The 12281-nt window shown below is 40.2% G+C and overlaps 1 protein-coding gene across 2 annotated transcripts in view; it reads left to right on the top strand.

The window, feature by feature from the left end:
- Window positions 1-12281, top strand: part of RB195_011501 (uncharacterized protein) — a gene marked incomplete at both ends in the record, with an annotated part of 35387 nt that overhangs the window by 10732 nt on the left and 12374 nt on the right. Inside the window, 23 exons of one of the 2 annotated variants that reach the window (XM_064192944.1) lie at window positions 135-290; window positions 354-441; window positions 2308-2420; window positions 3819-3850; window positions 4131-4257; window positions 4315-4361; window positions 5250-5402; window positions 6249-6362; window positions 6423-6494; window positions 6701-6821; window positions 6912-7031; window positions 7648-7743; window positions 7867-8057; window positions 8126-8191; window positions 8247-8386; window positions 8516-8648; window positions 8728-8792; window positions 8933-9011; window positions 9069-9128; window positions 9236-9259; window positions 9319-9321; window positions 9381-9451; window positions 9541-9593. In XM_064192944.1, the coding sequence (XP_064050524.1) occupies window positions 135-290; window positions 354-441; window positions 2308-2420; window positions 3819-3850; window positions 4131-4257; window positions 4315-4361; window positions 5250-5402; window positions 6249-6362; window positions 6423-6494; window positions 6701-6821; window positions 6912-7031; window positions 7648-7743; window positions 7867-8057; window positions 8126-8191; window positions 8247-8386; window positions 8516-8648; window positions 8728-8792; window positions 8933-9011; window positions 9069-9128; window positions 9236-9259; window positions 9319-9321; window positions 9381-9451; window positions 9541-9593 (2124 nt within the window). Of the gene's footprint in view, window positions 1-134; window positions 291-353; window positions 442-2307; window positions 2421-3818; window positions 3851-4130; window positions 4258-4314; window positions 4362-5249; window positions 5403-6248; window positions 6363-6422; window positions 6495-6700; window positions 6822-6911; window positions 7032-7647; window positions 7744-7866; window positions 8058-8125; window positions 8192-8246; window positions 8387-8515; window positions 8649-8727; window positions 8793-8932; window positions 9012-9068; window positions 9129-9235; window positions 9322-9380; window positions 9452-9540; window positions 9594-12281 lie in introns of those variants that run through there. The other variant, XM_064192942.1, reaches the window with a different exon arrangement.

Here is a 12281-nt window from a genome sequence, read left to right as displayed (position 1 = left end):
GAACGAACGAAGTGCAACCTGACAATAATTTGCAAGGACCAACAGATTTGCCCCGGTCACTGTATTTGCTCTTTTGAAGAAGTTTGGTTACTAATTATCGACCACGGAAGGATGAAGGGTATGGTTCGACTTAGAGCTTTCTCGAGCCATCTCACGTGCAGCCGTAGCAGAACCTACTGTCACAGCATTACACTCGAAGGAGATCTGTGACAATGCAGAGTTTGCGGTGTTCAGCTATGAGCCACCAGAAATAGATGCGAATAAATGGATGGGAATGTTGCATACAATGGGTAATGTTGAAGTCTCGGGGAAAATCATATCAAACTCTTGCTACAATTATTCTTTATATATAGTAGAGTCAAAACGACTTGAAGCACGGTTCGCGGGACTCTATGCGGTTGTGCTCGAAGCGGTGCTGTGGAGGACAGCGGTTAGGATCAAGTGAGGACCCTTGCTACCACCGCTAAAGGCAGTATACCACGAGGTAGTGCGGATTTCAGGTGGAGTATTCGTATACGGGATCGTAGATCATTGAAAGAAGGGTGATTGCGCCCATTTCTTCCTAATTGCCGTAAAAAACGGCCCAGAAGATACGGCTTCAGGCGTTCTGGCGCACTATTTTCCCCAAGGAGTTCGACTGGAGCGCGCCAGCCTTGTGCGGCGCCGCATCTTCCGGGCCGTTTTTTTTTACGGCAATTAGGAAGAAATGGACGGAATCACCCCCCTCTCCATAGTCTCCCATCCCGTATACGAATACTCCACCTCAAATCTGCACCACCTCAGATTCGTGGGGTGATGCCTTTAATTGCCGCAGTTCACGACGGTCCCACCTCGATTCCAACCGCCCTCTCCACTGTGTTGCTTCGCGCGCAGCCGTCAACCACCCGTGCTTCATGTCTTTTCAACCCCCACTATTATTGTAAAAATATGATAAAGATATGATAAAATGAAAACATGTCGCATGTGAATGCGTTCGTGCGTAGGTCTCAGAGCAACGCCTTTAGAATATCTGGGTCAGTAGCAGACTATGAGAGGACGTGAACATTGTACATCAGTCTCGTAAACTATTGCAGGGAGGAGGGTTCGCTGCATGGGAAAACATGCGACCTTAAAGGCATCACGAGGCAACCTACGAATCCGGCGTGGTGTGGATTTTCGTTGGGGTATACCTCTATCGGATCGTAGATTATGAATGCAGGGGTGGTTCCGCTCATCTCTCCCTGCATCACTGTAAACAGACGGTTTCCCGCCTCGCCTGCGATTCGTCGGAAATCCATTAGAACGCCCCAATAGGCAATTCATTTCATTTGAAATCGCAGGCGGTATACTCCAACGAAAATCCACACTACGTTGGGGGTTCTGGTGCACTATTTTCTACGAGGAGTTCGACAGGAGCGCGCCAGCCACGTGCACGCGCTGCATATTCCGGGCCGTTTTTACAGCAATTAGAAAGAAATGGACGAAATCACCCTCCTCTCCATAGTCTCCCATCCCGTATACGAATACTCCACCTGAAATCTACACCACCTCAGATTCGTGGGGGTGATGCCTTTAAAGGAAGAGTCTGGGACAGAAACCAAAGAATTGCCAGCTTCGCATACTGCGAAATTTTGATGGAACCCTTCCTTAACTTTGGATATCCCTAATCTAGTCGTTCGAGTTTCCCACAAACGTTGCGTTTCCACTCATTTCCTTTCGGATTTCCGTTCACCATGAATCTATACAATCCGCTGTCCAGTGAATTTTACCGGTCGATCGCTTCCGTTCATCGGTCGACCAGTTGAGAAACAACCTGATCCTGTCCGATTGCGCCCGAAGATTTAACAAAGTGATTTACTAATAGCGACGTTGGTTGTGTCCCTGACACGGTCTCTTCCGCGCTCTAATGAGAATTTTGACACTCGTGATGCGCTTGTGTGACGGTCGATGAGTGAAAAACACGAGGCTTACCATACAGTGCTGGTACAAGTTGGTGGCGTGCTATTATTTTCTTTCGGGGGTTTCTTATTGGCCGAGTATGTTCAGTACATTTCTTTGAAACGAAGGAAAGAAGAATGGATTCGGGTGTACCACAACTTTTGCGTGGCTTTGGTGGTTTCTTTCAATTGCTCCCTAGGTTTCTACTACGTTTGCTGAGCTCGCAGTTAAGATTTCGTTCAATTTCTGTCTTGGAACTTCCCCAACGTGGTTTTTTCTAGGTGCAGTTCCTGGGTTATTCGCATTTCAGTCGATCCTCTTTCCAGTATTGATCATAATTTGCTAATTCGTATGATTCGAAATATTACCGCCACAACTAATCTCTTACAGACGAAAGCGGATGCAAACGGCTGATGGATTTGGACATGATGGTGGTCCGACGGTTGGGGCCGTACCTCCTCCAGGGTCGCGACTTGCTAAATATCTTGGAGGCAATCGAGCAGGTAGTAATCTTCCTATTTCTTCTCTAACCGATTTACTGGTTGAGATCTCGTTTATCCCCTTCCCACATCTTACACTATTCGTATCTTCTTAACAGAATTAGCAAATAATATCGCGATGTATTCTCAGTACTCTTCTTATTTTGTACCCTGGGAGAAAAACGGAGCAAAACGAATGACTGAATCCTAGTGACAGAGCAAATATCCCAGTTCCCCATCTAAAAATGGAGATTTAGAGATCTTGTGTTTGAAAAAAGTATTTTATGGAACAAGAATTTTGCAAGGGAACAGTGATTGTTGAAGACACCAAAGAGCTAATGACAAATTGGATGTGATATCAATTCAAGCAAACCTGGAAGGATTTTTCCAACATTTTTTTCTACATTTACACTTTTCTTATTAATTTTCGTTCCCATTACATTGATGACAAAACAGGATAAGAGAAAGTGCAAAGAAAAAATCAATGGCAATCACCAATATCACTGGTCCTTTTTGACATGTTCATATCTGATTTCATCCTTCAAAACGGCTGTCACTTCATAAAAACCATTCCAACCCAAGTTTTGTCGAAACCATTCTTACACTTAAAATCCTCACACTAAAGGTGAGAAAATGTTTTATTCTGCGAGAATGATTTGCAGTTGTAAAGAAAAAACTCTCGATTTCATCGGAGATAATGAACTATTGAGAGAATTTCCGTTGATGAAAGTCTAACTTATAGTTCCACTGAAAACCTATATAACATTAGAACGAAGAATAAAAGCCAGTTTTTATTTTTCAAGGAGAACAGAAAACTGCTTGCAACTTTTCTGGTAGGAATATCGACCAACTTCAACTTTTCGCTATATCGAGTAGTGTTTATGGATACTGAGGCAGAGAGAAGTCGAGAGAACGATATATTACTTTCAACAACTCATTTCAAGAATGAAACAGTCGAAATCCTCTTGGCAATAAAAAACTGGTGTGGAACTTGAAGTATTTCTTCACCATTCTCTGGTCCTTGTGTTTGAAGAATTTTCTATAATGTCTCATCCATTTATTTTATTTAAAAAAAGAACTTCCCAGGTGCATTTTGGGTCTACGTGGCGCAGTGCTCCCGACGCTCTAACTTATTTTTTTTCTCTTAGTAACTTTGGTTTACATGTCATACATCCTCCAAGACTATTCCTTAGGCCTTAGAGCTCCGACTGATTTTTTACTTCGAGAAATAATGGCGCCACTGAGTGCCCCTCCCCGCCCCCAACTACATTTTACCCATAAATCTTTTTGTGGCTACTCTTTTTCCCCATCTTCTCTTCATTTCTTTCTGCATCTCAGTTGCCACGGAAACTGTCGGCGATCTTAGTTGCATAAGGCTGCCGACAGTTTCTGTGTACTTCAATTTAAGCGGATCACTTTCAGGAGGAAGCAGTGGATTGCACTTGAATGCAAACGTGAGTTGAATTGACATATTGTATTTTACAAGTCTTCATAACTCATACAAAAAAAGCTATCTTTTTCCTCACCTTATATGCATGCTTAATCCAATTTCTTTCAGCTTATTGTTTTGCAGAGCATTCTGGATGCTACTATTCGCTAATATCCTTTCACAGATTTACTAACAAATTACATTTTGTTACTCTATGGAGGGTAGCTTTCGTGAATCTCTTCTACTCTTACGCGTCCCTGTCTTATAAATGTATTGCAATTGTAAACAAATTTATTGCTGTTAAGGTGCCAACATTCATCCCACAATTCGCCCAGCTAGGACTCGGTGACATGCAGCAACCTCCACCCAGTGCAAAACCCTCTGGATCCCATTCGCCGTTTACACCCAATCGTGCACCTCCTTTTCATCCCGGTGGGTACTTTTAAAATTGTTTAACCAATTTTTGTGTTTTATCTTCGTTTTTTAAAGGCAATACGTCCGCTTCTAATCACACCGAAGGGTTGCCGCCATACCAGGTTTGTAAGCATATCTCAATCAGTGCCAACAATTGTTCACTAACCTTGGTTTGCTCTTTCGTAAATTAAATACGGGATAGAACTAGCTGTCAAGCAACATACATACAAATGTATATGGTTTTATCGCTAATTCTATACTGTATTTTTTTCGGGTATTTTCCGGACGTATTTCGAAGTCTGTCATTTGAACTAGGTATATAACTGTGTCGCAAGTGTCATTCGTTCCCTAGTCATCCTTTTTTTTGCAAAATAATCAAGATTCTGGCCTTTGAAACGAAGGAGACAGTAGTAGTATACTGAAAAAAAAACTGTGAAAGATAGATTATTTCTTGCTTAAACGTGCATTCCTCTCGCTCATTAACAAATCAACATTTATTTTGGAAACCAAATGGCTTTGTGTAGGATGTCTTTAGAAATAGTTCGGAGGTTGAAGCGGAGAGATTTAGTTATGAAGTCAGTAAGGGTAGGAAATACGAAATTCATGTTATATTTTGCTAGGAAACTCCTGCAGTATTGTTGTTGCAATCATATGCACAGTACATGCTTGAAGCAAGTTTTACAAAAGGTTGGAATTTTGGTGAGTATTCCTTTAGTTGTTGAGAGAATTTTCTGAGAAATTTCACACATCAAGAGTCGCCATTTGAAGTCACGTAAGCGTCTCTTGGATTCATATTGCAGCCAACTAGAGAACATCTAGGTCCAATAGGGAGTAACACCAATGTATACCTCCAAATTGATTTTTACATCGTTTGCGTTGAAACAACCTGGCTCAAATATAAATTTTTACAATAAGCGACTCGAGGTTAGTGCATTTGTGCAGCATTTCCAATTTTATACTTTTTTCTACTAGATGGAATAGTAACGCGCCAATCTTTGTTTTTTTTTTAGGAGAACCACGGCGGAACAACATATTTCTTTCATGCTCCACAAACAACACAATCTTTGAGCGCAGCTGATTCAAATGCAGGAAACCCTCGTGTCAGCAGCGCATCAGGAATTTCCATACATGACCAAGGAATACCGGAAAACCACACTATTGTTGTAAGTTCTTCTTTGTTTTTTTTTTTTCTGAAAAACTTGTGCTATTTTTCGGACTTCATGAGGTACTTTCTGATTTATTTGCTTCTGTTTATAACCTGGATGAAGTATTAGCACAACAGAGGAGTACTTCTCAACAGAGGATTTTTTTCCGATATGATTTTGTTCGCCGAACAGTGCTAGCAAAGCAGTGAGTAATCAGTAGGTTAGTAATAGTAGGTAATTGAATAAACCACACACCTTGGAGGATTGTTGCAAAGCTATAGATAAACAAAAACCTATCTTGAAAGAATAATTGATCCGCCTTACCACTATGGACCATAGATTGGATAGTCGGAGCCGGTGCTCTGATCCCCTTCATTTTTGAACGGTTGGGGAAGGGACCTCCTTCACTTTTATACGGCTGGCGAAAGGACCCCCTTCACTTGAGCTGCACCCCATGAGCTAAACCCCCTTCATCTGAGGAGGGTCCGGCTTCTCTCTATCGCACCTATGCTATGGACTACTTTTTCTGTTCATCACTGTCGTTGTTTTACTACCTTCTTTAAATACTATTACTACCCTACCCTGATGCGGAAGAAGCAGGAGTGCTTGTTCATCTTTTGTAATGTAAAAAACCACTTCTTCACGAATTTTTCACGAAAAACACCTAGTATTGAGTGGTCTGCATACCCAAATGTTAGACGTTTGCATTGCAGGCATTCTTCAATTTTTCATATTTTTAAACTTTCCTTCTTTCATTGTTCCGTCGTTGCTTGACTCGTAAGTATAAACCTTCCTCAGATATATGAGAAAATTTTAAGTTATTGTTTGTAGCATTCCTTTCTATCAACTACTTTAACGTTTTAGAACACAAATGGTAGCTTTTCTTATCAAGGACCTGTGCCACACATTGGGAAGTTTCGACCAAAAGGAGTTGCTGGAAATAACATGGCCCAATTTATTTCGCCGGATGTGAAAATGGTTAATTAATCGTTCCTCACCATTCAGCTTGGTTGTATTTTTAATGCAAAATTGGATCAGGAATTGGTTCATCGACAACTTGCTATGGAAGCAACTGCTGATCCCGCTATATATTCGGATTTGCCTCAACAGGTGTTCGCGTTTGTTTTTTTAAACAAAGTTTAGATATACATTATTATGAGTTATTATTATCATTATTATAACTAATAACTATTATTATAGTTATTATTATCATTATCTTTATTCTTACATATCATCATTAGCACTGATAGATTTTGAAACTCAAGCTCTACAGTTGCTAATCGAAGGATGCTAAGAAGATGTTGGATTGTTTTCAGGTTGAACATTTAAATCATTTGGTGCCTTTGGAACAGATTAATCAACACCATGCAACTCAGTCCGTGTATAAAGCCATTTCAGTCAGGGATGGTGTAACATACTGTATACGAAGATTACATGGTAATTTGCTCTCTCGATCCATACATGCTTCCTCCTTTCTTCACATTTAGGTGGTAATTTATTGCTGACAGAGATGAGCCTTGTTTCTAGGTTTCCGCATTTCATCTCCAAAGCAACTGCAACCTCTGGAAACGTGGAAGAAGCTAAATAACGTTAATGTCGTTCAATTACGTGAAGTCATCGTCAACTGCAAGTCGTTCGGGGACAGTTGTGAGTTTTTTGTCTTATCTTAAATTTTACCTACACAGAATGAATCAAGCTGCAGAGGGACAAAATTGGTCAAGAAGGCCGGGAAGGTTCTCTTTCTTTTTTTAATTTGAGAACGAGGTCAGGCGCTAGATTTCCGTGAAAGATAGCGGTTCCTGAAGAGAAGATCATTGTGGAGTTTTCTAAATGGAGATATGACACGGTTAGTTGGAAAACCAATGTTGCCTCACTAGTAGAGCGAGTGATTTCGTCTATTACATTCATGTGTGGACCACACTCGATTAGTATGTAGGAAATCTCACCAACGAACATTTGTCGTCTAGAGATCCAACAGACGTAATCTGTTTAAAGTTATTTCTTTAGAGAAGATTTTAGCAGGAACTTTTTGGAAAGCTTCTTGTCCGGTATTGACTTTACATTTTTCACGTAGGCCCTGTAAGACATTTTTGAAAGACTCTCCTGCTATTTCGAGAATATAATTTCTAAATTCTCAACCTCCTACCATTGTTTTAAAATTTTAAGAGGATGACAATTAAAATTCAAAAGGTTGAGAATTTAGGATTCTAAGCTGCTAGACAGTGTTCTGCTATGCAGTCCCGATTTCATCAAAGATTTTCAGCGGTTGTCTTGGTTTATGACTACCATCCGCTAGCTGATTCACTGAGAACTCGCCACTTCGGACGCATGCTCGGAAGCGGTTTCATAGATGGAATTAGTACGTTCCAGTCTTTTTTCTCTTTAGAAAGGTTGCACATATTGCGAACCATGTCGCCACTAGTTTTCTTGCTTGTTTTCTTTCTTTTTCTTGTAATCTTGAATGAAAAGTTGGCTTTTCTAGCAGGGGCAAAGATTTCGAGTCAAATACCTGGTCATACTTCAACGCAGATGCAGCAGGGCGCAGGTGTGGTCGAATGGTTGTTGTGGTCTTATGTCATTCAGCTGTCGTCTGCTTTGAGAGCCGTTCATGCAAATGGTCTCGCATCAAGATGCATTGATCTCTCGAAAATTCTTGTTCATGGAAAAAGCAAAGTCAGTTTTTGTGAGGGAGTCTTAAGATGCTTCTGTTTTCCTTTCGAACTGCATGATTTGTTTCTAAGATACTCTTGAGTTGTGGTGGAGTAGCTGACCTGCTTGCCCCTGATACACAAGTACAACAACTTCAGGTTTGTAATGTTGCGTCATACTCTCTTAATTTGTTTATGTAGTGTTTTTTTCAAGATGGAAGACCTACATGCTCTTGGGCGTGTTTTGTTGGCCTTAGCCACTGGTAATGCTTTCTCAGCGCGTCGAGATCTTGTACAGCAGAGCATGACATATGTGACAAATCACTACAGTAATGATATGAAGAATTTGATAAGGCAAGTCAGACTTTCCATACAAGAAATTTTTGTCAAACACAGGTTAGATCAGTTTTTTTTTCGTGACACGCAAAAAATGGCAAGATTGCCTTTTATGGTTTGGTCTTCTTCAACATTTTGCTTATTCAGTTTCCTTCTGTCTTCCTCGCCGTCAGGACGCAAGTCCATAAATGAGATCATGCCAATGATTGGAGCGCGCTTCTACTCACAACTGGAAAGCGCCCAGATGCGCAATGACATGTTAGAGAACGAACTCAGCAAGGTACTTTTCTCTGCTGTTTTGTTAGTATCCGCATTCATATGATTTCTTTGTGCCAACAAAGTTCTCTTATTCATTTAAGGAGTTGGAAAATGGTCGATTATTCCGTATTCTTGCCAAGATTAATACAATAGTAGAACGACCCGAGTAAGCCAACTTTTGCATCTCCATGAAAGCATTCAATTTACATTTCTTTCTCTTTGTGGTGCTTTTTACGAAGTTGCCAGACGAAGTTATCAGTTTCTACTATGTCTACACAAACATTTCCATGTTTTAATTTTTTATAGGTTCAACTTGGATCCGTCGTGGTCGGAAACTGGAGATCGCTTTATGATTAAGTTGTTCCGTGACTATGTTTTTCATCAGGTTGAGCATTGAGCAACATTTCAGTCATTCTTTTCATACTCAAAAAGCTGTTTTTAGGTGACGGAAAGTGGCAAACCGTGGATGGATATGGCGCATATTGTACAGTGTCTTAATAAAGTAAGTTTTTAGCTCAATAAAGGTCCTTTAAATTTATTCTACGTTCATTGCCTCTATATATTCCTCTTGCTTTGGTATATTATTGGATTAGCTTTTTGTGTTGTTAGCTTGATGCGGGTGTATCCGAAAAGGTACAGCTTGTGTCGCGAGATGGGAATAATCTTCTCATAGTATCATATGGAGACTTGAGGAGGTAACATTTTGTGTTCATAGCTGTTTTCGTTTCTATGGTTCGTTTTCTTGTATTTTTAGGTGCCTCGAAACAGCTTTCAGAGAATTGTCCACTATGCCTTCAGTTGTTCCGCGTCATTAGTGTTGTGCGTGTAAGTCTGAGTTTTATTATTTTGCTGTATGCATATGGAAAATTGGAAGATACCGTCTCACCGTTAAGAATAGAAATCCTTTCCTTCAGGGATCTTTTTAGTGTTGAAGAACTCGTCATGGGTGCCAACAGTGCACTGATTCGTTTTCATCGACCTCGGCGGCGTTGTTTTATCGACGTTTTCATGTGTATATATTTCTTAGTGGAAAGTTTTTATAAGGATATAGTCGGTTTGTTTTGTTTCCCGGTTTAGGGAGTCACACTTAAGACGGCATAGGATCTCCTGTATCCCATTTTTCCGTTTTGCTCATGACATCTTCGTAGGTAGTGTAATTGTAATTACATCTGCAATTACACTATGCATCGTATGTACATTTACGATGATTTGTGTAATCCTATTAATGTTACTAAAGAAAGAGGACATTTCGAGGTTCTACCATTTGCGCTGTGAAATGTGCTCTTTTTTTATCTGTTTTCTCACAATAGTTAGGTCAAAATGACATGAAACTCAGTGCTCTTGAGTAAGCGGCTCGTAGAAATGCGCTAGGGCGTTGCGGTTAGGATCAACGAGAGACCCTTGCTGGCACCACTCATTTCTGCAGTTCGCAATGGTCCAAACCAATGGCTGCAGCCGCTTGCACAACTGCGCCGAAGCTCTTGTTGCTTTGATCTGACTATACACTCGCGAAAAGTGGGGCGAAGTATTGATTTACTTCAATTGATGCACTTACTTTTCCCTTTCACTGCCATCATCTCTTCTTCTAAGTACCTCCTTGCAAACTTCAATACCTTTGAAAGTTACCCGAATCCAAAAACACCGATGACGAAGACTGAACGCACGCGTGTAGAATGGGGCGAAAACGACCTAAAATTTGATACAATTGCGTAGGCTGCTGCACTTGCACGGCATGGTAGAGCGAGCTCTCCCTATCGAAATGGGATTATCGCTGCCCTGACTCGAAGCAGAGATGAATGAATCTTGCGGGGTCTTCGATCACGATTGCTAGCTCCATTGCGCATCCGTTTGCGCCGCTGTATCAGGCTTCAATTCGTTTCGATTGGACTATACATATGCCTCCATTTCTCATTTTGGGGTTTTCATTACTTTAGACTTTGAAGATACTGCAGTGGGTCAGCGATAAGTGATGCTTGATATTTTTCAGTATGTGCGTTGAAAGCAGTGCACTATTGTTATTGTTCCGAAGGTGACAGAAAACTCGAAATATCAAGCCAAGTAAAGTATCGTGCGACCTTGAGCAAGTCTGTACGTCTCGCAAGAGGACGAACCCGAGATAAGAGTTGAACTTTGAAGATTAGACAGTAAATGCTAAGTTTCTCACTGAAGTGCATCTCTACGCAATGACGTGGAGGTAAACACGTGTAACACGATTGTGTTACTAAGTGAATTCAAGGTTGCGTTACTAAGAAGACTAGAAGTATCTCTCCTCCACTGTTATTTTTAGGTGCATCTAAATATGCATATTCGTCACGAAAAACGTGACGATAGAAGTACAAGTACATGTTATATGTTCTCTTGAAATGGATTCAGTTTCGAAGTATTATTTGCTACGGATACGCTTCTTCTCGCAATTTACTCATTTTTATTAATGAGAGCAGACAAAGAGTTGGTAAAGGCAGCAAATTTTCTTATGCGAATCTCAGGTCATAACATTCGACATTCCTTCTACGACAACCTCTTCCTGTATCAAATTTCGAGTTCTTGAAAAAGGGAAAGACTTGTAAGAACCTCGAGATCTTCCACTTTAAGGTCGTAATGACTAAGGGATCCTCATTATTAAATTTAGAAGTTTCTGTTCTCTTTAAATTCTGGATGTGGAGGGTTTGGGTTTTGACTTCAACTTTCATTGAAGCAGCTGGTCTATAGTTTATTTATGGGGTACTGAGGAACCTACACCGTATCTGTCTCGTTTCATCGTTGAACCTCATTAGTTGGTAGTTTGTTTTATGTTGATATCTCTTTTTCGTTTACTCTAATTTCACTGAGTCATGCTTGGATGTTTCGGTGCGTGTGAGGTGAATTCGGCCATAGTATTTCGAATTTTCACGCGTAGGCGTTACCGGGTTTTGTTCCGAGGTGGCTAATGCTATGTTTGTTTTCTCATCTTTTTTTTTTGTTTTGTAGCTCTACGTTCGCACTCGTCTCCATTTATTACTTTTCTCCATATGATTTCGTTTTCCATACTTCTATAGTTCTCTCTTTTTTTTGTAGCATAATACATCCTATTCTGTAAATCCGTGCTTGCAGTTTTCTGCAATTCAACTTCAAAAGATTTTCGTCTCCTTGACATTTTCGTATTGTGATAAATGTCGACGTAGCGTGCGATACCCATTGTTGTTGTGATGATCATGAGTTTCTTTAGGTCTGTCCATTTTAATTCTGATGTGCAACGGATTTATTTTGTAATTTTTGTACTCACTGTAGAAATAGTTGTTTTCTTGTAGTTTTTACAATGTTTTCTTCTTGTATTTTTTTCGTTTCGTTCCGGGACTTCAGTATACAAATATGTCCACGGTTTGAAGTAGCATTATCTCATTCAGTGTTCTTTTTAATGTCTTTAATGTTGTCTCTGTTGTTTTCTTTCTTGTTTTATTGATGGAAGTTGTATTTTCTCTGTTGACTGTTTGAAACGGATGTAAAAATGAATGAACATTAAAACTTTGCTGTCAAAATGTTTTAAATGGTACGCGCCCGCCCTACATTACTAGTGTACTGCCTCGAATATCTTTGAGTTTCGACCTTCTCTAAAAAAACGTTGTTGTATTTACTGGTGTTTGCTGTTTGGAACGTAATCTTTGATGTAGTATTTCCT

Source organism: Necator americanus, chromosome III, assembly GCF_031761385.1.
Source record: "Necator americanus strain Aroian chromosome III, whole genome shotgun sequence".
Taxonomy (NCBI): Eukaryota; Metazoa; Nematoda; class Chromadorea; order Rhabditida; family Ancylostomatidae; genus Necator; species Necator americanus.
This window is presented reverse-complemented; position numbering and strand designations above follow the sequence as displayed.